Below are 27192 nucleotides of genomic sequence, written 5' to 3'. Positions count from 1 at the left end.
TACAGAGCAGCTTTGATTTGTGTATTGCTGTAACTAACAAAGAAATGAGTTAACCTGCAGGACCTTTAGGACCTTTCCAGCTGGATTGCTTCAGGGTAATTACTTTTTTCTTTTTTTTTTTTTTTCCTCTTTAATGGAAAGCCAGGTATTTCCTGTGCTGCAGCAGAAATCCTGTAACCAGCCACAGAAGATCAACCCTGGTGTTGCAGATTCTCACTGCAATCACAGGCACAGTAGCTGCAGACAGACCCCAAGTGATGAGCACCCTATTGACTGGGAAAGTTGATGAGAATAAGAAGCTATTTAGGTGAAAGATGATGTACAGTAGTTTTTTATGCAAGAAAAGGGTTAAGGGGATTTGTTCTCTTCTCCCTGGTAATGAGTAGTTCTAAGGTTAGGTTTCTGCGGATTAGAAAGGAGAGGATGTCCATAGATTAGCTGGGGCAGTGAGGTTACTTGCTGTACTAACATCCAACAAATACTCTTTCCCTCTGGAAATTCTACATGAGCTGAACATGGCGTATTCTGTGGGGTTTGCAGGTAAGAAAATTTGCACTGTACTGAAACCATTGTTCTGCAAGGATGCATTTTCCACATGTAAATGTGAAATTAGTTTCCTCTCATAGCTATAGCAAAGCTATTTAAACTTCTGATACCTGTTTAATTCTTGTTAGCTAAACATTATAGGGGTGTATGAATGTGGAGCAGGAGCTTGAAAGGGAATTTTTTCCTCAGTCCTAATCTTCACAAAACTATACTTGTTTTTAGAAACAGGTTAGGAAACTACCTGTTCTGGTATGTTGAGAGATAATGTAGAAAAACGTGCAACTGATATGGGACTGTAAAACAAATCCTCTTTTGAACAACCTAGCTGTGTACTTCTAAGTTGATTTAATATCAATACAGTGGTTGGTTGTTTATTTAGGGGGCTTTTGGTAGTTTGATTTCTTTTCTGTAAGCCCAAGCTGATGGTAGTAAATATCTGGAGGTAAAGCTGACTGCCCCTCTTGACTGCATCCAAGTGTTGTCTGAGTGCTGCTCTTTTGGGGAGCGATGTTTTGGCAGCTCTTAGCCCATGTAAACAAGGCACTCTCCCCTCCACTGCAGGTCTAAGATTGTTGGAGGGAGGCAGAATGAACCACCACTGAATAGATCTGAGTACAGAGAGTAACAGCACAAATTACCTCACACGTGCAGGTGTGATTCTGTGAAATCTCATTGAATGCCTGGTGTGCACATAACATTTTTTCAGGTGTTTTTTTACAAAACTCTACTGCCTCTGACTTCTATTAAGAGGTACTTGGGTATGAGATAAGGATAAATTGTTTCAAAGGCTTGTGTCAATTTATTCCATTAATATTTGGGGTTGCTGCTTTAGCTAAAACATTTTAGTGTCTCAAAAAGTATACAAAAAGCAAAATGGTTCTTTACACTGACTAGAAAAGAAGCAGTCAGGCTTCAGTAATGATACTGGCCTAATTAAGCTTATTTAATGCAGAACAAAAAAGTCCCGAACTGGGCATGTGGTTTGAGTTGTTGAATCTTTCCCTCCATTTTTTGCCTACTCAGTTTGCTGATTTAAAGTGGCAACAAAAGCTTTCACAGTGTTTCCTTCCCTCAAGCTAATTTGCAGTCTTCAATATACCAAATCATTAATTTTGGCAAATGTAAAGATAGGAGTAGTTTTCCTTGTAAAAGGCTGAAGTTTAACATATTAACTAAAGCAGTGTATAAGAGCAGAGGTGTGATGTTCTGGATGTCAGGTTCTCTGGTGTTGTCCCCTTCAGAGGCTTGACAAGATGCAAAATTGTCCGCTTAAAGACAATTCTGAAACTTTATTAAAACAGGGCTTAGGTTCCCTTGCAGCTCTAGCCTTGTATCAATAAGACCTTCTTGTCTGTCTGACAATTAGGGTCAAGGAATTTTGTACTCTGCTGCTAAAGGAGTAGCTCAGATTTGGGATAACTGATGTTTGCAGACTTGAGATGACGGACTCATTTTGACTCAAATTCTGGCACACTCAAGTGTGGATATCCAGTTCTTTCTCTAACAACAGGCAAAGAGAAATGTTTTCTATTAATGAGCGTCTGTAGTTGCATGCAATACACGTGAATGGGAAGGCCCTTATACTGCCTGGGAGATTAGTCAGGTAAGCCTTTTAGCAAGAATTTCCATCTAATTTATTTAGATCCCTGGATGAGGAGACCCTGAGCTCTGGCCTCGGAGTCTACATAGATATAAGTCTCAGGAAATAAAGGCACAGTAGTAATTCTATGTTTATTTGAGCTCTGACCTTTGCCCTTGAGCAAGCAATCCAGTAGGTCTCTTTCTTGAAGAAGCAACTCTTCCTCTCTTCTGGTAGTGACTTTTTTGGCATCTGTTGCTACTGACAGCTTCTGAAACCAGGCTTCACAGTTGGAAGCTGCTTTCCTTTTGCTGTGTAAATACAAAACAGCTACTAATTTATGACTGAGGTGAGCCGTGGTGGTCAGAACTTGACAGATTTTAATGTTCAAATGCTGCTTCTGTTAGTGTGAGCATAAACTCTGTGGTTTAAGATGACAGCAATGGATGGAAAGGTTTATTCCTAGAACTCTGATAGCTGTAGCTGAGGGTTTCACTCAACAAGGCAAGCAAAACCTTCGGCAGCTTTCCCAGATTTTTGGGAAATCTGAGGTTCACCTTCAAGGTAAACTGTGTCCAAAATTTCTAACACACTCAAGTTGCTCCCAAATCTGTTCTCTATGGAAGCTGTACTGATACCATAAGCTGCAATGCTCTATGGGAAAAAAAATCAATACCTTTAAGTGGCAATGTTATTGTTTGTGTTTTAGCAGAATCTGAAATATTTTAGCATCTCCAGAAATGTTTTTTGTTTCCAAGTGCTTTGTCTCCATTAAGAAACAGGTTTTCATGACTAGATTTATATGTCCTGCTTTGTTAAATCCATCATTAGGCAGATCAACTAAGCTTAAAAATGGGGAAGGCAGATTCTTTAAGGAAAAGAACTGAGACTATTGAAAAATATTAAGTAATTGCAGCTCAAACCCCAGTTGTACTGGGGGAGGATCAAACTATATTTTTGTGGATCTTCGAAAGAAAAAAATCGTAATTGTAAAAGCAGTCTTCAGGTTAGAATTTCAATAAGATGAACCATTGAGTATCCTGTAGAAGTAACTTGAAATTAATTGCCCAGGCTCAGTAATAAGATGTCTGAGTCATAATCTCACAATTTATGGTTTTTTTCTCCCTTAATTTCCATTGCCTTTTGAAAGCAGTTTTATGATTTAACAGGAGAGAGAGGAAGTGTGTTCTGAAAATAAGTATTAAATGCAGTAAAAGTGACAGTAATGCCTTCTGCTTTTGTAAGCAGATCAAGATAATACTGTTCCTGCTTGTACCTTTGCTGTTTTCTGTCTACAGAGCAATCTAGAGGAAAATGGCTGCCTTTTTACTTTATTCATCCAGGAGATAACCTACTGTGTATTTAGCAGAATTTGGTGTAACACATTCACTGTGCCACACGGGGGTTCACTGTTGGCTGAGGTGCTCGGATATTTGAGTTATCTCTTGAGCGGCCAGTTGAAATATTTAATTCTTTAAGAGTAAGCTACAATACTGCTAACCATGACAATACCTTTACACTTGTATCAAGTGTGAAGTTAAATCAGCTAGGATGTAATGAAGATTTTGAACTACTTAAGAGCTTTCATACATAGATTCTTGATGCTTTAGGGTGTAAGTGCAGTGTGTGGTGTTCCCTGGGGAATTTCCATACCACTTTGAGAAGAAGGGTTCAGAGAATTCTCTGAAGCAATCCTGTACTGCGTTGTTTGCCATGAACAGCAGACTGAAGAACTTCTTCCAGTTTTACTTTAAGAGAATATTATAGGCTAGTGATAGGTTGCCACAGAATTTTAAGGGAGTGAAGGAATTTGAAAGAAAATTTTAGAAGGTGCATATTTTATTTGTGGAAAGGTCATGCAACATGGATACATATTAATTAGTAAGTGCTGCTTTCCTGCATTGCTTAAAAATGCTGATTTTAAAATCTAATGAAAAAAATAAGTATATGCTGCTTTTTGTAATTAAAGAAATCAGCAACACATTTTTTAGTTTTGCAAATAACTTCTTTGATTCTATTTCTAAAAGTAACAACCTATTATAAATTGCCTGAGAGACATGATGATACCAGCAGGGTAAGAAATAGGGTTTTCTCTCTGGGCTTTTGGGTTTTTAATTCATTGTGAGGAAATAAGAGAAAAATAATGAAATCTCTGTGGAACAAATCCTTCAAAGACCTTAAACACTAATAGTGATAGAGACAGGGATCCCTTCTTCAAAATCATGTCTTTGCTCAATGAAAATTCAGTAGAAACTCCAGTCTTTCAGTTTTAATATTGTGTCAATATTAAGAGGAATTAAATGTAATGTATCCTTGAATATGATTATTTTCCAAGCTATATGGGTATAAAACAAGATATAAGTCTTTAGAAAAATTACAATTTCTCATGGTGGTACACTTAAGAAACTGGAGAGCTAGAAGATGGACCAAACAGCTTTCTGTTTTCCATGACTTAATGAGGCAAGCAAATGACAATTCTATAAAGACATTAAAATGCCATACTGCAGTTGAGTTGTCTGTCTGCATCTTGGGTGCTACTGGGTGGCTGAATTTACAGATGGGACTCCTATATTTATTTTTTATACCTGTGTTGCACTTTAAATACAAATTATTGCCCACCCCTTCCTTTATTTTGAATTCTGCTTTCTTATCAGTGTAAAATACCTGACAGTATTCTGATATGATGGTGCTCTTTTCTCTAGCTCATCATCTTTCTTTGTGAAACCAACCTGGTGTGAATGCAGTATTCAAAGTGAGTGGAATCTCCTTGAATAAAGAAGATGGAGGTGCCACCAGTCAGCAGTAAAGATAATGGTAACTTTTGCATCTCTTTTTGTTTTCTTTCTCTTTTCAAAAAGTTCTATTCATTGATCTGTGACTCTTCCATTGAGTCATGAGAGACATTAATGTGTCTGAAGTATTACTACTCAACAACTGGAATGATTCTTGATGTTCAGTGGTGGTACACAGTTAACTTGAGAGAGCATCAGAGGAGAATACCTGGCATTTGTTTCTGGCTTATAAAGGCAAGGAGTTTTTTGTTGTTTCACCTTTTTTGGTAGGAGGTATGAGCTTGAACCCAGACTGTTACATGTGAGATTGCCTGCATGGCTTTTTCCCAGGTCAGTTGCAAACTGCTAGCATTGACCTAACCCTCTGGCTAATAACGTGTAAAATAGCTCTTACGCAACAGAGCTGATTGCAGGAAAAAAAGCAAGGCAGACAGGAAATGTCTGTGCATTTCTTAGAAGTACAAATTGAGGAAAGGTGCCTTGCAAAGGTCTGGGTCACTGTTTGGCTTTGGTTGGTGTTCTCTTTGTACTGAAGTGTCTTGCGCTTTTCTGTTTCTTGGGCTCAGGTGTATCTCATGTTCTGACTCTAGCGCTGCAAGAGCTCAGCGTGCTCTGCAAGAGGGATGTCAATGGCGTGGGCATGCTCTATGAGCTGCTCAGATCTCGCTGGCTGCAAGCACTGCTCAAGGTAAGGTGCCACACAGCTGGGAGAGGCAAGGTCACCTACAGAACAATCTCTAGGGAATAGCTACTTGATTTTGCCATATGAGGACAATAAATGCTTATTTACACTAAGTGCTGATAGTCCTGATGTCAGTTCTAACATCAGTCACAGTAGATGAAACCTTTTATGCTTTAAAGGAAAATAAAGTGTTCTCTTCCATAATATCCTAGACATTTAGGCTCTTCTACTTTACCTGTCTGTATTAAGGACAGGGGACAGACACTGAACACATCATTGCACAGTTGTCTTTCCTGTTCTTAAATTTCTGTATGGCTATGGATCCCACTTCTTGGCCTGTGACACTGTATGTTATTTTACATTCCGTTCATCTGATATGTAATTGAAGATCTCATATTGTTAGAGAACAGAGTTTTGACTGGTGTTTCTATCTTGAGAAGAATTTTATCTCTGAGACAAATTCTGTAAAAATTCTGCTTTTCTTTAAGAAGGATTTTTAAAGTCTTTGATTTTTAAAGAGGAGCTTTTACTGGATAAGAATGCTCATAAGGGTATTTTAAATGCAGCAATTATGCCTTCAACTAGAGGAAGGAAAGAGGCTACAAATCAGAGAATTTACTATTAGGCTATTTACCTGTGTAGACAGCTTTTCTTCTAGAAAAATTCAAAACTACAGTATAACTGGCTAGCTACCTGATAATATGGAAAGACACTGAGTTCAAGACTCAATTCCAGATGTGTCAGATATTAAGAATTGAGATTGCAGACTCTGGAGCTGTAGTTGGACCGAGACAGTTTCCAGAAATAGTGTTGTCCATTGCCTGTTATTTATGTATCTATACAATCATGTGAACTGGTCAACATCATCATTGCCTTGTTTTGTCTGTCATGGCATGCAACAGATTTATGAATGCCTCCAACAATATCTTGGAAAAAGACCAGCTCCAGTCACGCTGCAGGCACGTGCGTTGAGTCGTGAGGTGAGATTGTATGCACAGTTTATTGCTTTATTTACCCAAATGAAAGCACTCTGCTGCAGTAAAGTCTTCTGGTATTGATTCTGTGTCTCAGGTCTAAGCACAGTATATAAACTTGAAACTCTCCTTACACATCTGTAAAAGTACTCAACAGCGCTTACTGGGGGCAGCATGAGAAATGGGCACAGCTGTGGCTGCTGGTCTACGCAAATCCTGGCCAGTGTAATGAACACCCATGTTAATTGTTTCATCACTGACCACGTATTTTTCTTCCCATGTAACTCTGTGGTTGAGTGTTATGGCTACAATCAAGCAGACTGACGTGAGGATATTGAAAAGCTTTTTAGATTTTTCTAATTATAATAGCTGAATTCTAAATCTTTTAATTAGTGGGAGAGTTAATGATGAAGTAGAGAAACTGAGACTAGGGATGAAATTGGTTGAGAGATGGGAGCAAAAACTGATTTAGAGCACATGGCACTGTGCCTGAACTAAATTAAGCCTGGCTGAGTGTTGTGCAGCTGTGGTCATATTGTCCAGTTCTAGAGCATACCATATGGACATCCCCTGATTCACATAATGGGGGGGGGGGGCTTTACACTGTCTCCCTTCCTTTACATTCTACAGTGTAGAGCTTTCTAAAAGAATTGTCCTCTAGAATCCATCTCTGTGCTTATTTTCTTACATTATCCATCTCTGTGCTTATTTTCTTACATTTATCAGGTGGTAGAGTTGCTGCATGAAGCCCCTCCATCAGGAGAGGTCAAAGAGCTAAGACGGCTACTGCGTTCTCCACACTTCAAGGCAAGTCCTGCATAAGGAAAGAAAAAGTTTGCTCGTGGAGGTCTCTGCAGAGGGAATGGAAATGGATGGGCAGCTGTTCACAAGAATTGGTAAAGGGGCCAGAGGAGACATAAGTTTACTAATGATGAACTAATCTGATCATGAGATCAAATGTGGACTGTCTATCTGAAGTACCTGCAGTGGGCTGCATTTTACTTAAAGCTGTCTTTGAAACACATTTCTTACGAAGTTTTTAATTATGGGCAGTTAATGCAGATACATAAATCAAATTTTCCTTGAAATTGCAGAACCTGCATTCTTAACCCAAGAGCTCCAAATAGAAATATTTCTTTCCTCTTTTGAAGGTTTTCCACAAGAAATAGAGGAACTGTTGTTAAAACTTTCAAGGTTTGATTTTATTGGTGAAAGAAGAAAATGTCAATATATGCAACGAATCTGTGTTCACACATTCAGTGATATCTGGTTTCTGACCAGTCACTGTTTAAAGCTCTGCTATCGATCTTTGCTTATGGGTTGGTTGGTTTGCTTGTTTCCATTTGTAACAGGCCTTGCTATCTGCTCATGATACCGTGGCCCAGAAAGATTTTGAACCAACCCTTCCACCATTGCCAGAAAACATACCTGAAAATGAAGAAGCTATGAGGATTGTCTGCTTAGTGAAAAACAACCAGCCTCTGGTGAGGGACCTTTCTTGTGTCTGTCAAATTTTTTTAAGTTAGAAAGAATTAATAATGCATTGGATGCATATTGGTTTCTTCCCAGGAATGTCATGGGGATTGTGTGCATTCTTGTCCAGATTTTACAGAATCACAAGAATTGTTGAGGCTGGAAAGCACCTGAGAAAGGACCTAGCCATGCATGGTGTGGGTGTAGGTGCCTTGTCTGCTCAGTGTTTGAACATTTGCCAGATGTATTTTCATTATATGAGATAAAACCAAACTGGATTGAGAGTTATTCTCAGGGCCAAAACAGAAGGAAGGGAGGAGAGTTCTTTAGTAATAGTTTGTACTTATAAGCAGCAAACATTGTATAGCTTAGCTAATCTATTTTAGAGAAGATAGCTGTAATATTGGAGATAAAAAAGATTTCTAACTGTCAATCAGTGAGGTTATTTTAGTGTGATGGAAGTTGAAGACATTGAAGGACTTAGTACTAAAACATTACAGCCCTGGAAACTGCAGGCCTGTCAGTCTCACTTCAGTGCCTGGTAAAGTTACAGAGAAGATTATTCTGGGAGGTACTGAAAAACACCTGAGGGACAACACAGTCATTGGTCACAGCCAGCACTTTGTGAGGGGAAAGTCCTGCTTATCAAACCTGATTTCCTTTTATGACAAGGTAACCCAGCTAGCTGATCAGAGGAAGCCAATTAATGTAATTCTTCTGGAATTCAGTAAAGCTTTCAATGTTGTCTCTCAGAGCATCCTTCTGGACAAAATGTCCAGCACACAGCTGGATAAACACATTATGGGATGGGTAAGCAGGTGGCTCATGGGTTGGCCAAAAAGGGTTACAGTGACTGGTGTTACATCAGACTGGGCACTTGTCACTAGTGGGGTTCTGCAGGGCTTCATCCTTGGCCCTGTGCTCTTCAACAGCTTCATAAATGACCTAGACACAGGACTGGAAAGGGTTCTGAGCAAGTTCATAGGAGATACAAAACTAGGAGGAGCTGTTGACTCCCTTGAGGGCAGGGAGGCCCTGCAGAGAGACCTCAGCAAAGGAGAGGGCTGGGCAATCACCAAGCATGTGAAGTTCCACAAGGGAAAGTGCTGGATTCTTCACCTGGGATGGGGCGACCTTGGATGTATGGACAGACTGGGGAATGAGGTGCTAGAAAGCAGTGCTGTGGAAAGAGACCTGGGGGTCTAGGTCAGTGCCAATTTGGATATGAATCAGCAGTGCCTTGGCAGCCAGGAGGGCCAAGTGTGTCCTGGGAGGCATCAGGCACAGCATCTCCAGCTGGGCAAGGGAGGGGATTGTCCCGCTCTGCTCTGCACTGGGGCAGCTTCATCTCAAGTGCTGGGGGCAGTTCTGGGTGCCATGATATAGGAAAGACATGAAACTATTCGGAAGTGTCCAAAGGATAGCCAGGAAGATGGTGAAGGGCCTTGAGGAGAAGCCATGTGAGGAGTGGCTGAGGTCACTTGGTCTGCTCAGCCTGGAGGAGACCTCACTGCAGTCACAACTTCCTTGTGAGGGGAAGAGGAGGGGCAGGCACTGATCTCTTCTTGCTGGTGACCAGTGACAGGAGCAGAGGGAATGGCCTCAAGTTGGGTCACTGGAGGTTTTAGATTGGATATTAGAAAAAGATTCTTCACCAGAAGGTGTTTGGGCACTGGAATGGGCTCCCCAGGCAAGTGGTCCCAGCACCAAGCCTGACAGAGCTCAGGAAGCATTTGGACAATGCTCTCAGGCACAGGGTGTGACTCTTGGGGATGGTGCTGTGCAGGGCCAGGAGTTGAACTCAGTGATCCTTGTGGTCCCTTCCAACTCAGCTTATTCCATGCTTCTGTGGTTACTGCTATATCCACGTTGTGGTAAAAAGGCTGTATCCTTCAATATCTTTGTGTCAGCCTGAAGATCAGACTTGTGATATGGAAGGAAACTTACTGGGGTCCTTTGGTGATCAATGTGTTTTTTCTGTGTTCTTACCTGCCAGGGTGCCACCATTAAACGCCATGAGATAACAGGTGACATAACGGTTGCCCGTGTGATCCATGGTGGGCTGGCAGACAGAAGTGGTAGGTGGAATTTGAAACAAAGTGATACATAAAACTGAACTTGAAATAAGAGATTTGAAGTCAGACAATACCTTAGCTTCTACAGTTAATCTTCATTACAGAGCAAGATGATGTGCACATGGGACAGCAGTGTAAGCTGTGATGCACTGCAGTGACTTTCACTCTGACTTCATAGATTTTCAGATGAATTTGCTGTTTTAGACTAAGTTGATGAAGAAATCCAGTTTTCATTATGTGTTCTTGGCACCAGTACCTGGATATCCCAAATTGCAGTGTAGTATGAAATGCAGCACATTCCCTAATGGAGAAATGGTAAACATCAATAATTGGTGATTCTAGAAGATAAAGGGCTTTAAGGAATATGTAATAATACTTTTTGACACTACTCTGCTAAACACCTTGCTTAGCACTAGTAGCTAAGCAATCTTGCAAGTTTCCTTGGAAATGTTACTACTTTGTCATCCTAGAACTGAATGTGTTCCATGTCCCTTAGGAAATGTAATGTAATTAAAATGTAAAACATCAGAAGTAAAATTCAACTGCAATCATTATAAAATAGTTCCTTTTAGTATTTTCTGGCCTTTTTATAGAGAAAAAAATCTCAACTTGAAGAAAATAGCTGATTAAGTTCCTAATTTGACTAATATTTTTATTGAATTAAAGGAACATGGAAAAGAAAACAATATTGTGAAGACTTTACTATAAAGGACAGAGAGGAGTCCCAGGAGCTCCCACTGCACCTGGAGTTTTTAGGGGTCTGATTCCAAGTCTTATGGTCTATTAATATAGGATAGGTTCATAATTTACTTTGAGAAATGGAGCAATATTGAAATGTTTATGCTTATTTTAAGGCATGTAATCAGTAGACTGCAAAGATGTCATATGGGGGAGTGGGAAGGATTAAGAAAGCTGAAGCATGCAAGCTCCTTGTGACCTGCAGCAGTCTGCAGTCCTATCCAGGAGCAGTGCAGCTCCTGGATATCCAAAATGCCTTCCTCCGTACAGGGTGCAGGAAAATTTTAATGCTGACTTAAAACCTGTGATATTTCTGTGTGACCCTGCCTTGCCTATTTGAGATAAATCATGCTGTGATAAAACTCCTGCTGCTGTTTTCATATTTGTTTTCATGGTAGGGTTGCTGTATGCTGGAGACAAACTGGTGGAAGTAAATGGAGTTCCTATTGAGGGACTTGAGCCTGAGCAAGTCATTAATATTCTGGTATTTAATATTTTTTAAATATGTTTTCTACTTTGTACCTTGAGATTATTTGTATGCTCGCTCTTTTACATGCTCTTGTACATGAGAAAGCCTGGAATTTTTAACAGAAAATTCAGATTGTTTCCTTACTGTGAATGAAGTTCCCAACTGCTCATGAAATCAGAATATATGAAAGCAGAATTAAATCTAACTTCTGTTCTGAGCAGAAATTACCTTAACTGTTACCATTCTATCTGCAGCTTCTGGGAAAAATACTAATTTATTCAGCCTTCACTGATTCGTAACTTTTTCTAGAAGTGCCACTCAGAAATATTCCACAAGAAAGTAGTGGAAAGCTGCTATTCTAGTAAGAGTCCATGTTACAAAATGCACTAAAGCAGAGTAAATGAGCTTGTAAGCTACACACCTTACCTTGCAAGAAAAGGGCAGTGTAATTACTGTTGTCAAAATTCTCATGAAGAAATCTTTTGAGGTGTCCCTGTTTTGTCATTTTGTGCACAGTTTTTCAGGGTTCTTAACTGTTAAGTGCCAGTCAGTGAGGTATTTCTGTGTGTAATCATACCAAGTCTCTGTGCCATTGCCATGGCTGTACCATTTCTAGGCATAAGAAATACAAATGCCATTGGAAATGTTTAATTACTAAATTAAGTTCCTCCCCCTTTATATAACCCATCTAACCAGACTCTGCTGCTAAATTAAATAAGATTTCAGTAGAAAAGTTTGGTATGAATCAATGCTGAAATTACGTATACTTACAATGAAACATACGTTGCATTAAATTTAAAAATATTTAACAAAACGTTGATGTTTCATTCTTGAGTTTCCTTTTGGAAAAAATATAGTATTATCACATTGACTCTGTCTACCTGAATTCTATCTGTAACACAAACATTGCAGTATCCTCAAAGCCATGCTCTGTCTTGCCTATGTTTGTTTACTTGTATTGAATACCAACCATATTTTAATTATTTTCTAATCATTTAGGCCCTGTCTCAGGGGACAATTATGTTCAAATTAATTCCAGTTTCTGATCGGCCTGTCAGCAACCAAACAACAGTAAGAAACATTCTTTTTCTTTTCCCAGACTGGTAGCAGTAGTGCCCAATTGTGTGATACAAAGACATGGTCTTACCTGGAAGTTTGTTGCAATCCCTAAAGTGTAACCTTGCCTCTATGGCTGCCTCTCAGCTGACATCAGTGTGTGTTGCTGAAGCAGTGAAGACAGTAAGAGATGTAACTGTGTAATAAAGGCACTTTCTGAGTGATCTACAAGTTGAAGGCCAGTTCTTTTCATAATGTATGAGATAAATGGGTTTTTTTCCTCATTTAATGAACAGAGAGCATTTAAGGCCTGATCTGGTTTTTAAAACTTGATTTCATCATTAGACTGAAAATTGTAAATCATGTGTTGTATCCATTCTAGACTTGGCTTCTGCTCACTCCTGTATGTTTTTTTACTAGGTGTACGTGCGAGCAATGGCAGATTACTGGCCCTTGCAAGATCCTGCCATACCATGTGCTGATGCAGGTTTGCCTTTCAAGAGGGGTGAAATACTCCAGATTGTGGATCAGAATGATGCTCTCTGGTGGCAGGCCAGGAAAGTTTCAGATCTCAGTGCCTGTGCTGGACTCATACCCTCAAATCATCTTCTTAAAAGGTAAAAAAATCATCATTTTCCTGATTTCTGATTCAAAAATCAGCCAGTTATTCAAAATTTTCCTAAGTTTTGTAGCAGTATGATTCAGAGTGACATCTGACAAACACCTTTCCTCTTTCTGATCTCTGACTTCTTGCTATTTTTCCCTGAAGAGCACCTGTGTGAGAAGAAGCTTTGAAAGCTTCTTGTATAATCTCAAATTGCCATTGAGATTGTATAATCTCAAATTTCCATTTAGGAAATTTGCAGCACTTATCCAGTCTCCATGCTGGTTGCTAAGACATCTGGTGGAGTGTAGCAGCTGAAATTGAGGGCCCTGACTACTAAATGACCATCATCTATGATGAAAAAAAAAAGCAAGGGGAAGAGAGGTACACTTAAAGCATAGAATATTTTTAAAGATGTCCTGTGATGCATGAGTAACCTCTTCAGCTTTGGTCAAAACTGAGTAGAGCAGATTACAGAAACAGAGAAAAACAAACACTCAAGAAAGAACAAGGGTCTGTTGCCCATTATTTTCTGCATAAATAGACCATTATTTTTACACTAAATTAATTCAGAATCAGAGTTCTTACACTACTGTAGCAAACTTTCCAATCTGATCCTTTAACCACATGTCCTGTGGTACCCCAGGATAATGTAAGGCCATGCACTAGCACATGATAAACTTGACTTTATAATAAATATAAGCTTACCTGCAGTCTGTATAATGCAAGGTGAAATGAAACTGGGTTGTGACTCAGGCTGCAAGAGGCTCTGTGCAGTAATGGAGGCAGTAGTACTACTACTCCTACCAGTGGCACACTCTTCTATTTCCAGGCGTCTGTACCACTGTATGGCTTATCTTCCTGTACTTTTGTATAAATTCTTAGTACTTCTGGGCTGCTGATTTGGAAATTTGAATACTTCTGATAGCACATTGGTTTTATTTTAGGTCTTTGCAGTGAGCTAAAACATTGGTAATGTTTCAGTTCTTGTTGTCTTCTCTCAGTTCAGTACTGATCAATCTTACATGTAAGCAGTGAATCTGACTGGAGCATAATGTGCTTGTGGACTGTTTTGTTTCTTTAACTGTAATAAATTTATTTCTATGTAGGAAGCAGCGAGAGTTCTGGTGGTGTCAGCCCTTCCAGCCCCACCTCTGTCTCAAATCATCAATGTGTGAGTGAAAAGTTACTTGAGCGATACAGCAGGAAAGAAAGATCTTGTCTCTGTTTCAGGGACACTGAAATAAAAGCTCATGCAGTTCAGCTTAGTTCAAACACATTGTTTCTGGAGCCATATTGTAACCTTTAACTGTGTTAACTATCTGCTGAAAAAAAAATACTTACTGATAATTGTACCGGGAGTACTGATGATGGAGATGGTTGTCTCGAGTGTACCTGAGATCTGACCTTAAGACAAGCTGTGAATTCAACTTCTTCTAAAGTCTCTACGTTCTGGGACCTCACTAGGCCAGCCAGTTCTCTCAAGGAGAATTAGCTGTAAGTCTTGAGGTGACAATTGTACTGGCCTGGATTTCTGGGGACACAGATACCAGCTCTGCCACTGAGAAGTGCCATGTTTGGAATATTTCTTTGCCATCAAAGCTATTGAGAAAATAATAGAACTTATTTTCTTGAGGTCTAAGATGCTGCCCTTGAATTTATTCATGGTAACAATCCAGAAATATTACCTTCTGCCAACTATAATTTTCTGTAAATATGCAATTATTCCCAGAAAAAAAGTCCTTCCTGTTTCTTCTGCCCCCATTTCCTTCTATGGCTCTTTATGCAAGTATAAAATTTTTCTCTCATGATAAATCCCAGGGGGCATGTGTTTCATTCCCTAGGATTCTGCTTGCACTGATTGCATTGCTTGCTAGAGCTGAGGCTCTCTTTCACCATAATTTTATTGCATTTTAACTGCTTCAATGGATATGCTGGGAGCAGTAAGCACTGTGGAAGAAGGTAGGGAATCACACCTGGACAGCACTGCCTTTCTGTACCTGGAACCAATATGACACATGGTTTTACAGGCTTTTTAAAAAGTTGTCAGGAATTAAGCATTTTGATAAATACATGTGGAAGAAGCCCAAGTTCTTGGCATTTTGCGTGCTTAACATAATTGAAATCCAGCCTTTTTTCACCTAGTAGATGCATACATTGTCTTAAAGTGGAAACCTTAGCTGTGCATTATCTGTCAGGGAAGTGACAGTTTGAATGGGTTCTTTGAGGAAAGAAAGACAAAATTTCCTCTTTCTCTATTATTCTCCTTCTTTCTCTCCTAGAGCAGCTCCAAGAGAGAATTTCTTTAAAGGATACATGTGGGCAGAATGCGATTGACAGATACCCTGACAAGTGCCCTGTAACTAGAAAATAGCTCCTGCTGGGCCTATCTGGAAGGATGTGCAAGAACAAAACACAAACAGAGCTGTATTGTCAGCCTGTGAGATTGCCCAAGCTCATGTGATCACATTTCTGGGACATAAATTGATGTAGTCTGGGGATTGAGAAAGAGCTGAATTGATCTTTTCCTTTTCTTCCTTGTAAAAGTAATAATAAAAATAAATAAATAAAAAGCAAAATACTTTCCTTGAGTGTAGCAAGTTGGAAAGATATTTAAAAGCTGTAAGACAGAAAATTATATTCCCTCATGGTAATACTTAATAAATAGATATCTACTGGGTAAACAGATTGACTGGCATGTTAAACCTTTCATTATTTCAAGAGGAGAATTCAAGTTAGATGCATTTGTCTCTCTGCCCTCAGAGCACTCATTGAAGAGTTTTTGTTCACTGTAATACAAAGAACATCACTAAATTGGAGTTAAGAGTTAAAATTCTTAAAGATGTCTAAAGATGATTTGAGCTTCACCTATCTTGTTTCTGATGTCTGAGTTCAGTCTTGTAAGATCTGTAAGGGTGCTTTTCCTCTCCGGTGGTTTTCTGATTCAGATGCATTTTTTTCCCTTGTGTTGATCTGTAGAGGATGACATGCAGATTGACGAAAAGTGTGTGGAAACAGGTAACTGAATTCACTTGAGATTATTTTATTTGCTTCAAGGCAGTAGCTAGTTTAAAGCCTCATTTCCTAGATAAAACCACTCATTCTCCTAGTGAACTTAATGGGAGAAAATTCTATTTTTCATACCCTGGAAACCTCCTCTCGTATTAGTGTATTAAAATGAGCTGTTTGCAGTTCTGGTGTACAGTGCTTATGGTCAAGTGCTTTGACCAGCACAAAAATATTTGCTTGAATGAGATGCAACTGCTTTGATTCAGATGTTGGATTGTGGCTGTAAAGTTACTTGTGGCTGTAAAGTACCATTTTTGCCTATTGCATATTTAATGGCATGGATTGTTGTGGTCTTGGAGAACCCACACAATTCCTTGTCAAGAAATCCCTGATCTTGGGAGAACAAGGAGCAAGAATAGGTTTTTGCTTGTGAACACTGAGTGTAAAGATTGTTAGCTTGAGTTGCTCCCTAAAGCAGTGCAGTTCATTCTTCCTTCTCCAAGGTAATTGAGAAGCTCTCATGGAGGGATGTGATCCTGTAGGACTGTGTGAAAAGAAATGAAGCAGTTAATTCAAGTATGGTGAGCTGTATTTTGCCACCTCGGGGTAGAAGCAGCTGGGGAAAGTATATGTGAGACAGACTGACAGAAGCTGGAAAACTGATTTCTGTTTCTGATATTCATTAGAAGGAAAAGAATTAAATTTTGAATTTATTTTAATATCTTTGCTATCTGGATTACTAAACAAGATGAAGAAACATTTGAGTCAGGTAAGTTCCTCTGACCTAACTCTGAGTTCCTTGGAATTGTTCTGCTGTGAGAAGGGTGTCCAGAGAGAAGCATCTTAGAAACAAGCAGGTGGCAAAAACCAAAATGCCACTTCAGCTTCAGGAGCCATTCTGGCTTGAAAAGCCTTTATGTAAAATCCTGTTGCTTTAAGTCTTCCTCTTATTCTCTGATTACCTTAGTAGTAAGGTTTCTGTCCTCTTATCCCACGAGTGTGAATGTTTCTTCTCGTGCATCAGTAGCAGACCTATTTATCCAGCCCTCGTCAGCTGTACCCGTGCAAGCTGTGACAGCAGGGGCTGCACTGATGTCAACAGATAATTGGATTACCTTCAGTAATATGCAGGCCTGAATCCCCAGTGCCTGTAGGAGTTGATGTGGTAAAGAGGAAAGCTGCTTCTGAATTCCTGATTGTGGGCATGGCTGACATACAGGAAAGAAAAATGCTTATAAAATTCATTATTTATGTATAAAAAATACAATCAGTAAGCAGTCTTTATTTGACTAAGCTGATATGGGGGTTTTTGGTTGGTTGTTTGATTCATTTAGGAAGCAGCTGCTTATTTACAGCATGTTGACAGTTCTGCAAAACTTAAATCTTTCTTAATAAATAATTTCTCCCCTAAAAAACTACTGCTAAACTTCTCATTTGAAGTATTCAGTAATCTTGTGGAGAAGAGTGTCATTTTACCTTAGATTTGCTCTTCTCCACAAGGTCTCTACTTGCCAGTTCTTCTTTCTGCACCTTCTTCTCTTATCACAGGCGTTAGTTCTCTTCTACCTCTCAAGCAATGCCCAAGGCTTTTAGGCATAACCAGCAGGTCTGCAGGGCAGTCTTTTGTTTTCCGGCTAGGATGTTTCTGATAGCTGCACTTGGGGATTACTGTTGCAAATCCTGCTCAGTGCTGAGTCAGCTGTCTGCTGTGTCCACACAGTCAGAGGAATAAAGGTGCAAATATTTGCTATCCTACCTTCCACTTTAACCTCTTGAAGTAGTTGCAGATTTTGCACTACCATACTGAAATAGATGCTGCAGTTCTTGCATTCTTTGGGAACTAAGAATTCATGCTCAAAGAAGCATATTTTAGATTTAATGTCTGTAGTACCTGTTTTCTACATTCCCTAAATGCATTGGACAATGTTGGTTGGATTTTTTGTTAGAACATAGAACATTGTCTTCTCAAAGCTAATTGTTTTATATCTGTCTCTATCTGAATCTGCAGAGGAGCTTAAAGAAGGTAACACTAACATTTTTCTCCCTGTCTCCTGTAGCAGTAATCTAATAGAATTTATCTGTGTTTATGCTTTAGCAGGAACTACCACTCTTCTTGCAATACCTGGTAGCTGAATTGCTTGTTCCCTGTAGGATTCTACACTGCACTCCGTACCACAGAAGACAGGGTAGATAAAGCAGAAAGATTTAAAGATGTTTGAATGATGACTCAAGAGACTTGAAGATAGATGGGCATGTATCAGCTGAACATTACTCTGACATTGCCCGGAATGAGCAGTTTTGTGATAAGCAATTTTTCCCATAGTCATTAACTAGTTGTTAGTACATACAGAATGAAAATGTAGGAATTCCTAGAAATGTAGGAAAAAAACTGTATTGTAAAGGTACAAGTAATGAAGAGTGTATAGATGTGAAAGGGCAATTAACATGCATCTAATTTTGTTTCAATACTTCCATGCTTATGAGATAACTGTAAATCAAAGAGTGCTAAAAGTATTTCAAAGCTTTGCAAATGAAAATAATGTTTTTCCTTGGAACAAATACTGCTTTTAAAGACATGCCTGTGTCTTCTGTATGGCATTCTTGCTTTAAGGCCTAAGTAAAGGGAATGCGCAGTTTGGATAACTACATGTGTAGTTAGGGGAAAATAAGGAGTACTTTTTGAAAAGAAAGCTAAACACTGGCACAATTTTTTTTCCTTGATTTGTTTTCAAATCACCTTTCTCAAATTGTTTCTATACTTTCTGAACATTGGTTTATTGGAAAATTGGTATGTTTGAGCCTTTTATGAGAGATTTAATTTTTAAAAAATACAGAGTTTTAGAAGTCTCACCTGAATAGTAAAGCCTTCATGATGAACAGCATGAGAACAAGGACAAAAAGAATTAGAGGAAAGAGGTTAGGCTCACATGTTGGAGCAGATATCACTGATCCAATGAATAAAAAGAAGTAATAAAATCAGGTCTTCGTTTTGCCTGAAATATCTGAGCAGACATAAGTTGCATTTTCCAAACATGCTATGGGGCACAAACTGAGTTACAAAGTTTTTGTTTCTAATTTTGAGCTACTGCCTTGTTACTATTGTTTTAACTAAAGACTTCTTGTAAGATAGATTTCACCTGAAAAGCTTAAATTATGTGGAGGTTTTATTCACTAATTTCAATTTCAAAACATTGTCTGGCATGTAGATATCTTGGGAATGAAACAAATAGAATGTTAAGTTTCAAATTTCATTTAGGAAGATGTTCTATGTTTATTTTTTCTTACAATAACCCTTTTGAATTGGTCCTTGGTCATGTGAAATACTTTGATATTATAGAGTATCATGCTTTTAAAATTATATTAAGCATCATACTTCCACATATTTACTGAAACTCCTTTTTTCCTTAGGATCAGCAATAATTGTTTGCCATCTAGCTTTTAATTTTCTCTTTTCTTTTTTATTTCATGGCTATTTGTTCTTTGTATTCTAGAAGAGGAAGAATTTGGTGAATTTGGTCAACGAGTCTTTATTGGTATGTAATGACTAAAGATAAATGAAATGTTTGGGGCTTGATCTAGCTTAATGAAGTTCAGTAAAAATCTTTGTTCTTTATATCACCTAAAGACTTACTAAATGGAATACAGCTTACTCTGTTTTGCAAACATCAGGAAGTCTCTTTCTTCCTAATAATGCTCAGTCTCTCCATTTAAATCTTTCTTCCTGTTAGGTTTCTACAGAGACTTGGCCACTGCTATTTAAACTTGACTTCATGATTAATTTTGCTCAAAAGTAATGTCTGTCATCACTGAGAATAATCATGAGGGCTTTCATTAGAAAAGTGCACCTATATGTGAAGTTTTCAGAGTTGGATGGTCAAGTGGAGAAACAAACCTACCTCTGTGGTTATTAAACCATAGTGACCTTTAAAATACATGTTCTGGAGGCTGGAGCAAATGTTCCAGACTTGCTTCATGAGAGTGAACCACCTACACTATCAAAAAAAGTTGACCTGTTCCCTAGGGAGGCCGCAGGTAGTCAGAAACTTCTCCTCCAGCTTGTTTGGGGGATCTTTCAGAAGTCTTTAATTCCAGGCTAATTTTCAGGTGACTTTCAATGGGATTTTACCAACTCTGTAGCTGTCATGTAATGCTCAGAGATTCTACCAAGCTGTCATATCAAGTGCAGCAATGAAATTCACTACCCTTCACCTTGCAAAAACCTCAGAAGAGGTAGTATGTTTTGTGCCTTAGCAAGAGGCCCCCTGGGCTAAGGAGCCAGTTGCCTGCACGTGGGCAGTATTTTCCAGCGGTGTGCCTTTGCCCCCTTTGCAGCTGGATTCCGCAGGAGCATGCGGCTGTGCCGCAGGAAGGCCCGGCTCCAGCAGCAGTCCTGCTACTCCCGCTGCCCCAGCAGCTGCTACAGCGCCCTGGCCGCTCCCTACGAAGAGGTGGTCAGGTACCAGCGGCACCCGACAGACCGGCACCGGCTAATTATCCTCGTGGGTAAGAGCTTAACCCTTGCCAGGCACATTCCAGCAGGGGTTTCCTGCTGCTGATGGCAGTGCTGGCTGTGTAGGCAGCTCTCAAAGCAACACTTCAAGAATTATTGTCATTTGACCCCATTATTTAGGTTAAAGTTTAATGCAGGTATCATCTTCTCTGCTTGAGATAGTGAGTGGTAAAAAACAGTAATAATAAAGTCCTTAGAAGAAGCTGGTTATGAATGCTGGTTGATAATGGATTTTATTAAGGAAGTGGTTCAGTTTTATACTCAACTGGGACTAAAAATGATGAGAAAACATTGGTAACTTAATAGAAAGATTCTTTACATGGCGGCATTTCTACAACCAGTGTTAAATGTATAGATATGACAATAATAAGAAGAATATTTAACTCCAGACTAGCACAATCTCAATCATGGACAGTATGGAAAGATACCTTTAATAATGCTTGTTATAGGACATACTGCATTAAGTGGGCTGCAGGCTCTCAAAGAGACTTTAATTGTAGCGACTGAAGGGAGGATGCTGTTCTGCACTGTTCTATGGTCCTGATAAAGCAAACTGAGTCAAGGCAAATCCACTGTCCTTTCTAAGTCTGGAAGTATTTGATAAGTTTTTTGTTTTAAAATAGTACTGCTGATTTGCCTCCTGGGTGTGGCTATATTGCTGTGGAGTGATTTGTACCCTGTCAGTAATATTAGCTGCTCTTCCAACTTTCCAGGTCCCTGCAGGAGTTGGTGTGAATGAGCTACGGCGAAGGCTCATCACAAGTAACCCACGAGAGTTTCAAAGTGCCACACCTCGTATGTAACGCTTTTCTTCTTTCTTCCCCTACCCCAATTCAAACATGAATAGGAAATGCCAAGCACCTTCCTCTTGCCTTTGTGTATTTATACACTCTTTGCTCTATGGCTGTTTCTTCAGCTCTGCTGAAAGCCAGTACTGTTTGCTTTCTTAAGGGTTAGTTTAAAATACTATCTATCTCACTTTGGCAAATCAGACAAAGGTATGTTCAAGTTCCAGCTTCTGAAACCATTAAAAGCTTTATGGAGATTAAAAGTTATCTGCATGATTTTGTTTAACTTTAGTGTTTGCTTCTCCTAGATTTAAAAAAAAAATTCTTAGAGATATTTCAAGTTCTTAGGGTTTAAGTACTCAGGTATGAGAACGAAGACAACAGAAGTTGGTGCTTAATAGGCTTTGCAGCTTTCCTTATTAGCCTTCTAGTCTCAGATGAGACTTATGCAGCTTAACTTCTGACGTAACAACTGAAATTATTTCTACCTGTGCTTATTTGGTTCTTGTAATTTAGATAACCAAACTGCAAATTATGTATCTGAAGCTAGCTGAAAAGTCATGACTCAGCACTTAAGGTCCCAGATGAGGGGAAGGTGCAAGTGTGGGAAACTCATGGGATTTTTCTGAATGAACTTTAAAAAAAATTGCTTCTGAAGAATAAAGAGTTGTGCAACCAGTTCCAAGGCAGTTCCTGATTGCTTTGAATCACAACTATTTGGATTAAACTACTCTTCCATTCCTAGAAATACAGATGTGCCTTGATAACTTTTAATGACTTGTCACTGGCAAACCATTACAGGATATGGGGGTTTTGTTCTGGATTAACAAATGGAAATAACTAATATTATTTATGAAAATACTCATTGATAGTACTTCATGAAGTTCTCATTTCCACTTAATAAAGTTACAATCATTTAGTTGCAGCTGGGGTTTTTTTGTGTGTTATATCATCCTTCAGACACCACTCGTGTTCAGAAAAGTTATGAAATGAATGGTCGTGAATATCACTACATATCGAAGGAAACTTTTGAAAACATGGTGTATAGTCACAGGTGAGTAGGAGAGATGAATCACATTTTTATTACCTAAAATGCAACATGATCAAAGAAGTACAGTTTTGTAGCTGATCCCAAGTCTGGGCTCCTCCACTTCTACTGTGTATGTGTGGTGTAAATTTGTGTCAAACTACTTGAGACTGTTTCTTCAAAGACTGTGTTTGTGCAGTTGCAAAGAGCTCCTCCACAATTAATCTCAGAATCCTTCTAAAAGGAAGTGGGCTCTCTAGTCCTGAGCTCATTAAATGTGCTCGTAAGTTATGAGTTTAACTCTCCAGGAAACCAGACTGCTTTTGAAAATTGAGCAGTAAATCATACCTGTTCCTGACCTGCAACTCCATTGCAGGATCTCTGCAGTGATGACACACGAGTAGTTGAACTGTAAGGGCTAAATATTCACAAGTGTCTGCTCCTTTCTATGCATCAATCATCTCTCTAAGACAGACCAGCTCAGCACTACGGAAGAGACACTCATTGAACTGTGCCAAGTGCTTTGAAATCTTCAGACTTAAGAAGTTATTTGTAGTATGTAATTGACAAACATTGACAAGTAAAATCACAGCCTCTAAACACAAAATTCATAAAACTATGATGAGTAAAAAATGCAGGTTTTGGACATGAATTGTAATGGTTTTTGTGCCTAGTGTAGCAGGGAAGAGCAAAGGTGAACAGCATTCAGTGAATTTTATGATTATTCAGTCCTGATCACTGGATTGTATTTGAAGATTTCACTTTTAAATGGAATCTTTTTGAAACTCAAATGCTCTTTAATTTTCCTTCTTCCTCACCACTGTTGCAGAATGCTGGAATATGGGGAGTACAAAGGGTACCTGTATGGTACCAGTATTGATGCAGTGAGAACAGTCCTTGATGCAGGGAAGATCTGTGTCATAGATTTAGAACCACAGGTGAGTGGTAAAGGGGCAGGGAATCTTCTGGAAGGAAAAATAATTTTCTCTACATTCTTGTGCTTGGAACAGTGTTAGTTGCTTTGTCTTGTTTTTCACTTTACCTCATGGAGCTTATTAATAACAGATTATTCTTTTAATGTGTCTTAGGGGGGTGGCGGTGGTGGTACTACAGTGACAAGTATGTTAAGACAGTTCCTTTTTTACCAAGCCACCAGCTGCATTATCAGTTTGGATGGTATGGAAATGAATTTTCATACTTACTTAAAGTAAGGATTAGTCTTTCATATGGACACCTGTTGCATGGGATTTATTTCTCCTCCAAGCCCTACTGTTGAGAGTTCTCTCTTTGTATTAGCAATCTCAGAACACCCTTTGGTAAAAGCAGCAACACTTAAAGTAATCAAGTAAATGCTGAAAATTTTAGTGTGCCTTTGTGCCTGCATTTCTCTCCAGCAGTTACAGCACTAAGTAACCTGCTTCTTCACTTAGATACTCTTTTTCTTTGTATTTTTTTTCCTTCTATTTTTGCACTGAATTTGCTGATGAAGATAAGGCTAATAAAAGCCTGAGCTTGTAAATATCTAAGATACTTAGAGCTGTGTCTGGCTAAACCTTGCTAACCTTCTCTGAATTGCTTGCATATTTAGTACTTAGGAGCTGTTTGGGCTATGCTGTTTAAGCATCTCCTCTAACTGAATGTAAAGAGCGACACCATAACTCAGTATTTCTTGGATATTTCCCTCTAATGATGCAGAGCCAATGTGTCTGAGCCTTAGGCTGGCAGTGGCTTGTGCTGCTTAAAATAAAAATTAAGTTACAAGATTCGTGGGGTACTACTCAAAAACTGAATCTGCTGTACGAGGTAGATGAGGTCACACTTTAGAAACTGTCCTTTGGGTTTCTTCTGTTACATTTTTAAGCAAAGGGGTAAAAGAGCGGTGTTGTGGTGTGGGGTGTGTAATCTTGCCACTTGGACAAGATTTTTTTTAGGGTGCAAGTTTAAAGGAAAAATATTAGAAAGAGTATTAAGTAAGACCAGTGAGGTAGCAGAACTACTGCTGTGTTGCATACTTTATTTAAATCTGGTGGTTTGACCAAGTTTACATGCTATGATTTTCTTTAGTTTTTCTTTTTTTTTTCATTCCCTATAGCGCTCTGCAGTAATTTAAAAATACTTATTAGCATTAGGAAATGTTACACAGTAAAGGAGTTCTGAAAGCAGGATACTTTCTTCCAGCATGGAACAATAAAGAGGTACTTGTTCCAAAAGTAGCTCCCTTAGAGTAAAAAAAGAATAGGTTTCAAATGCATCTTTTATGTGGTTGATTGTAGAGATCTGCTAGTGACACTGTTCCATCATTCACTGGTATTGAAAGCATCTCCTAATGAGGCTACCAAGCAGAATTAAGTAATTGTGTGCTACAGTTAGTTGCTTAACAATGTCTGCTCCAGGGATTATTAGTGAGATCTTTTTCAAGTAAGTGTTCCTGAAAAAAAGTGTCTTCTAGGTCTGGGGATCACAGTATGTTGTAAACAACTGGCTTTTTATGGGAGTAAAGCTGGGATGAATGCACTTGAAATACTTTATTTTGCTCTTCATTTGTAGGGTATACAAATAGCCCGGACCCATGAGTTAAAGCCCTACATTATATTCATCAAGCCACCCAGCATAGGCTGCATGAGGCAGACTCGTAAAAATGCCAGGATCATTACAGATTATTATGTGAACATGAAGTTCAAGGTGAGATTTGGGAATAAAAGAGATTGAGTTCACTAATCTGAGATTCTGTTACTAGAACATAATGCATTCTACTATGCTACACTGTTAACTCTTAAAAAAACGTTACTGTGTCTCTAGGATCAAGTCTAATTATTGTCTTTTTCTGTGGATTTTGTTGGGATTTCTTTTCCCTTTCCAGACTGGCTTTGAAGCATAAGAGCTGTAATTTGTAACCTAGGGGGACTGAGGCACTTTGCTTCAAAATGTCTTAGAGGAGAAACTATTTTGCATATTTTTGTTTTATTTAGCTGTATTGTGTCAATATTTGAGTCAACACATATATTTACTGTTTGATTGAAATACTTGGAATGTGCTGTGTTCAGTAGTATTATTATTTTTTTCACAGTTATAAGAATGTATGCTTAGTGCCAGTATCAATCCTATATTAAGTTCTGTAGACAAAACACAGATCCTGCTTGTAGGAAATGCATCTCTTATATTTAGAATATATACAGCACTTTGACACAATCGTTTCCAGGCAAATCATCATCAAATTTAGCATCTTAACATTTTGGAGACCTCAGTCTATAACTATATGGAAATGATTCATGATTGCTATGACAGAAAGCAACATGGACAGGGGGAAATAAACTAAAATTTGGAGTAAGAACACAAGCATTAGTAGATTTATCTTCCAGTCCCTAACATTCTCTGCCAGCACTTATCATTAGAGTAACTGTTTTAGGGCAAATGGAGTATCCTGAGACACAAGGTACTTCTTGGGAAGCATATGGCAGGCAGCTCAGTTTTTGAGACCTGGAACTGACTGTAGCAGAGGTACTTTATTATAGCAAACTGTAAATGAAATAAAGCAGACTGACATTATCTATTCACCTCTTGTTTATGTGGACCAAGGTGTCTTGCAGATGCTGTGCAGGTATGTTTCTCTACACAACAGTTTTATGGACTTACTGTGTCCCACAGGAAGAAGATTTACAGGAGATGGAAGAATCAGCTAAGAAAATGGAAGCTCAGTTTGGTCAGTTCTTTGATCATGTGATTGTGAATGACAATTTACAAGAAGCATCTGCGCAGCTGCTCTCTGCAGTACATCGTGCACAGGATGAGCCCCAGTGGGTCCCTGCAGTATGGATATGCTCAGACAATCAGCCCTAATTCTAAGCAGCAGGCAGCTTCAGAAAGATTACAGCTTATGTTTTACTTCAAGAATAATCCTAATGTCAGGATTGCAAGAATTTATCTTTGTACGTGAGGGATTTGGAAGAGGATTAGGAAGGAAGCTCCAATGGGAGATATAATCATACTATGTTCTGTGTAGCTTTTGAGCTTTTTATGTTACACTTGGATCCACTTTTGTACAAAAAAAGGAAATACTGTGAGTACTCAATTACAAGAATAAAGAAAAATCTATTTTGTTGCATGTATCTGTGTTATTTACTTACACATAAGTTCAGAAAGGTCCTTTTCTCTCTTTTTATTATGCTTGTTCTAGTTATGTGATGCCTTTACATTCTGGAAGCCTTACAAACTATATTAAGTCAGAATGTGCTTTTTTTGCATGGTGTCTGTCAACAGAGTGTTATTTATGAAGGTACTGGTTTGTTGCTAATCCTTTTTACCTTTTTAGGAGCGGTGTTGGCATAATATGAATGACTCCAAAACCCAGTTATCGTCATAATACGTGTAAATATATCTTTTCTGCTCTTCCATCAACTTAGGTGAGTACAAACTGATAGAATGTGGACTTACCAAAGAGGAAGATAATCAGAAAACCTTTCCCTTGTTGGTTTGGTCTGTGATAGCACAGTCTCATCAAAGGGTGCAATGCTTGTGGCAACTGAGCTCCTCACTCCACCTCCTATTTGTAGCTGTCTTGCCGCCTGAGGTACATGGATGGTTATTTTGTTGGCCTACCTCATCCTGGAGGAAAACCAACAAAAGCGAGTTAAGCAGTCTAAAAAGAGGTTATTTAAAGATAAGTACTACAGTCACCCTGCTTGTTCTAGAGCCAGGGCTTGTATTCCCTGTTTAGAGGTAAAATGGGAGAGACCCAAGCCCCAATATGTCATTGATGTGGGTAAGTACTGACAGAGGGTGAGATAGCAGCCAGCTCTCTGCTGGTGGTCCATGACCAGGCTCCCCACTTCTTCTAGTCCAGCATTTGTCGACTCTTTGTCTTTTTCCATGT

The 27192-nt window shown here is 38.9% G+C and overlaps 1 protein-coding gene across 1 annotated transcript; it reads left to right on the top strand.

The window, feature by feature from the left end:
- Positions 1-515: 515 nt before the first annotated feature.
- On the top strand, positions 516-26424 carry MPP4 (MAGUK p55 scaffold protein 4). The gene is given in 22 exon segments (XM_036387187.2): positions 516-540; positions 4883-4939; positions 5484-5605; positions 6502-6579; positions 7300-7380; positions 7926-8057; positions 10043-10124; positions 11258-11343; positions 12328-12399; positions 12805-13001; positions 14098-14162; positions 14933-14950; positions 15968-16006; positions 16746-16766; positions 18006-18020; positions 19489-19530; positions 20330-20496; positions 21221-21302; positions 22256-22349; positions 23152-23260; positions 24870-25004; positions 25968-26424. Coding segments are annotated over 22 exon segments (1911 nt in total). The 3' UTR covers positions 26160-26424.
- The last annotated feature ends 768 nt before the right edge of the window (positions 26425-27192 follow it).

This window comes from Molothrus ater, chromosome 7 (genome assembly GCF_012460135.2).
Source record: "Molothrus ater isolate BHLD 08-10-18 breed brown headed cowbird chromosome 7, BPBGC_Mater_1.1, whole genome shotgun sequence".
Taxonomy (NCBI): domain Eukaryota; kingdom Metazoa; phylum Chordata; class Aves; order Passeriformes; family Icteridae; genus Molothrus; species Molothrus ater.
This window is presented reverse-complemented; position numbering and strand designations above follow the sequence as displayed.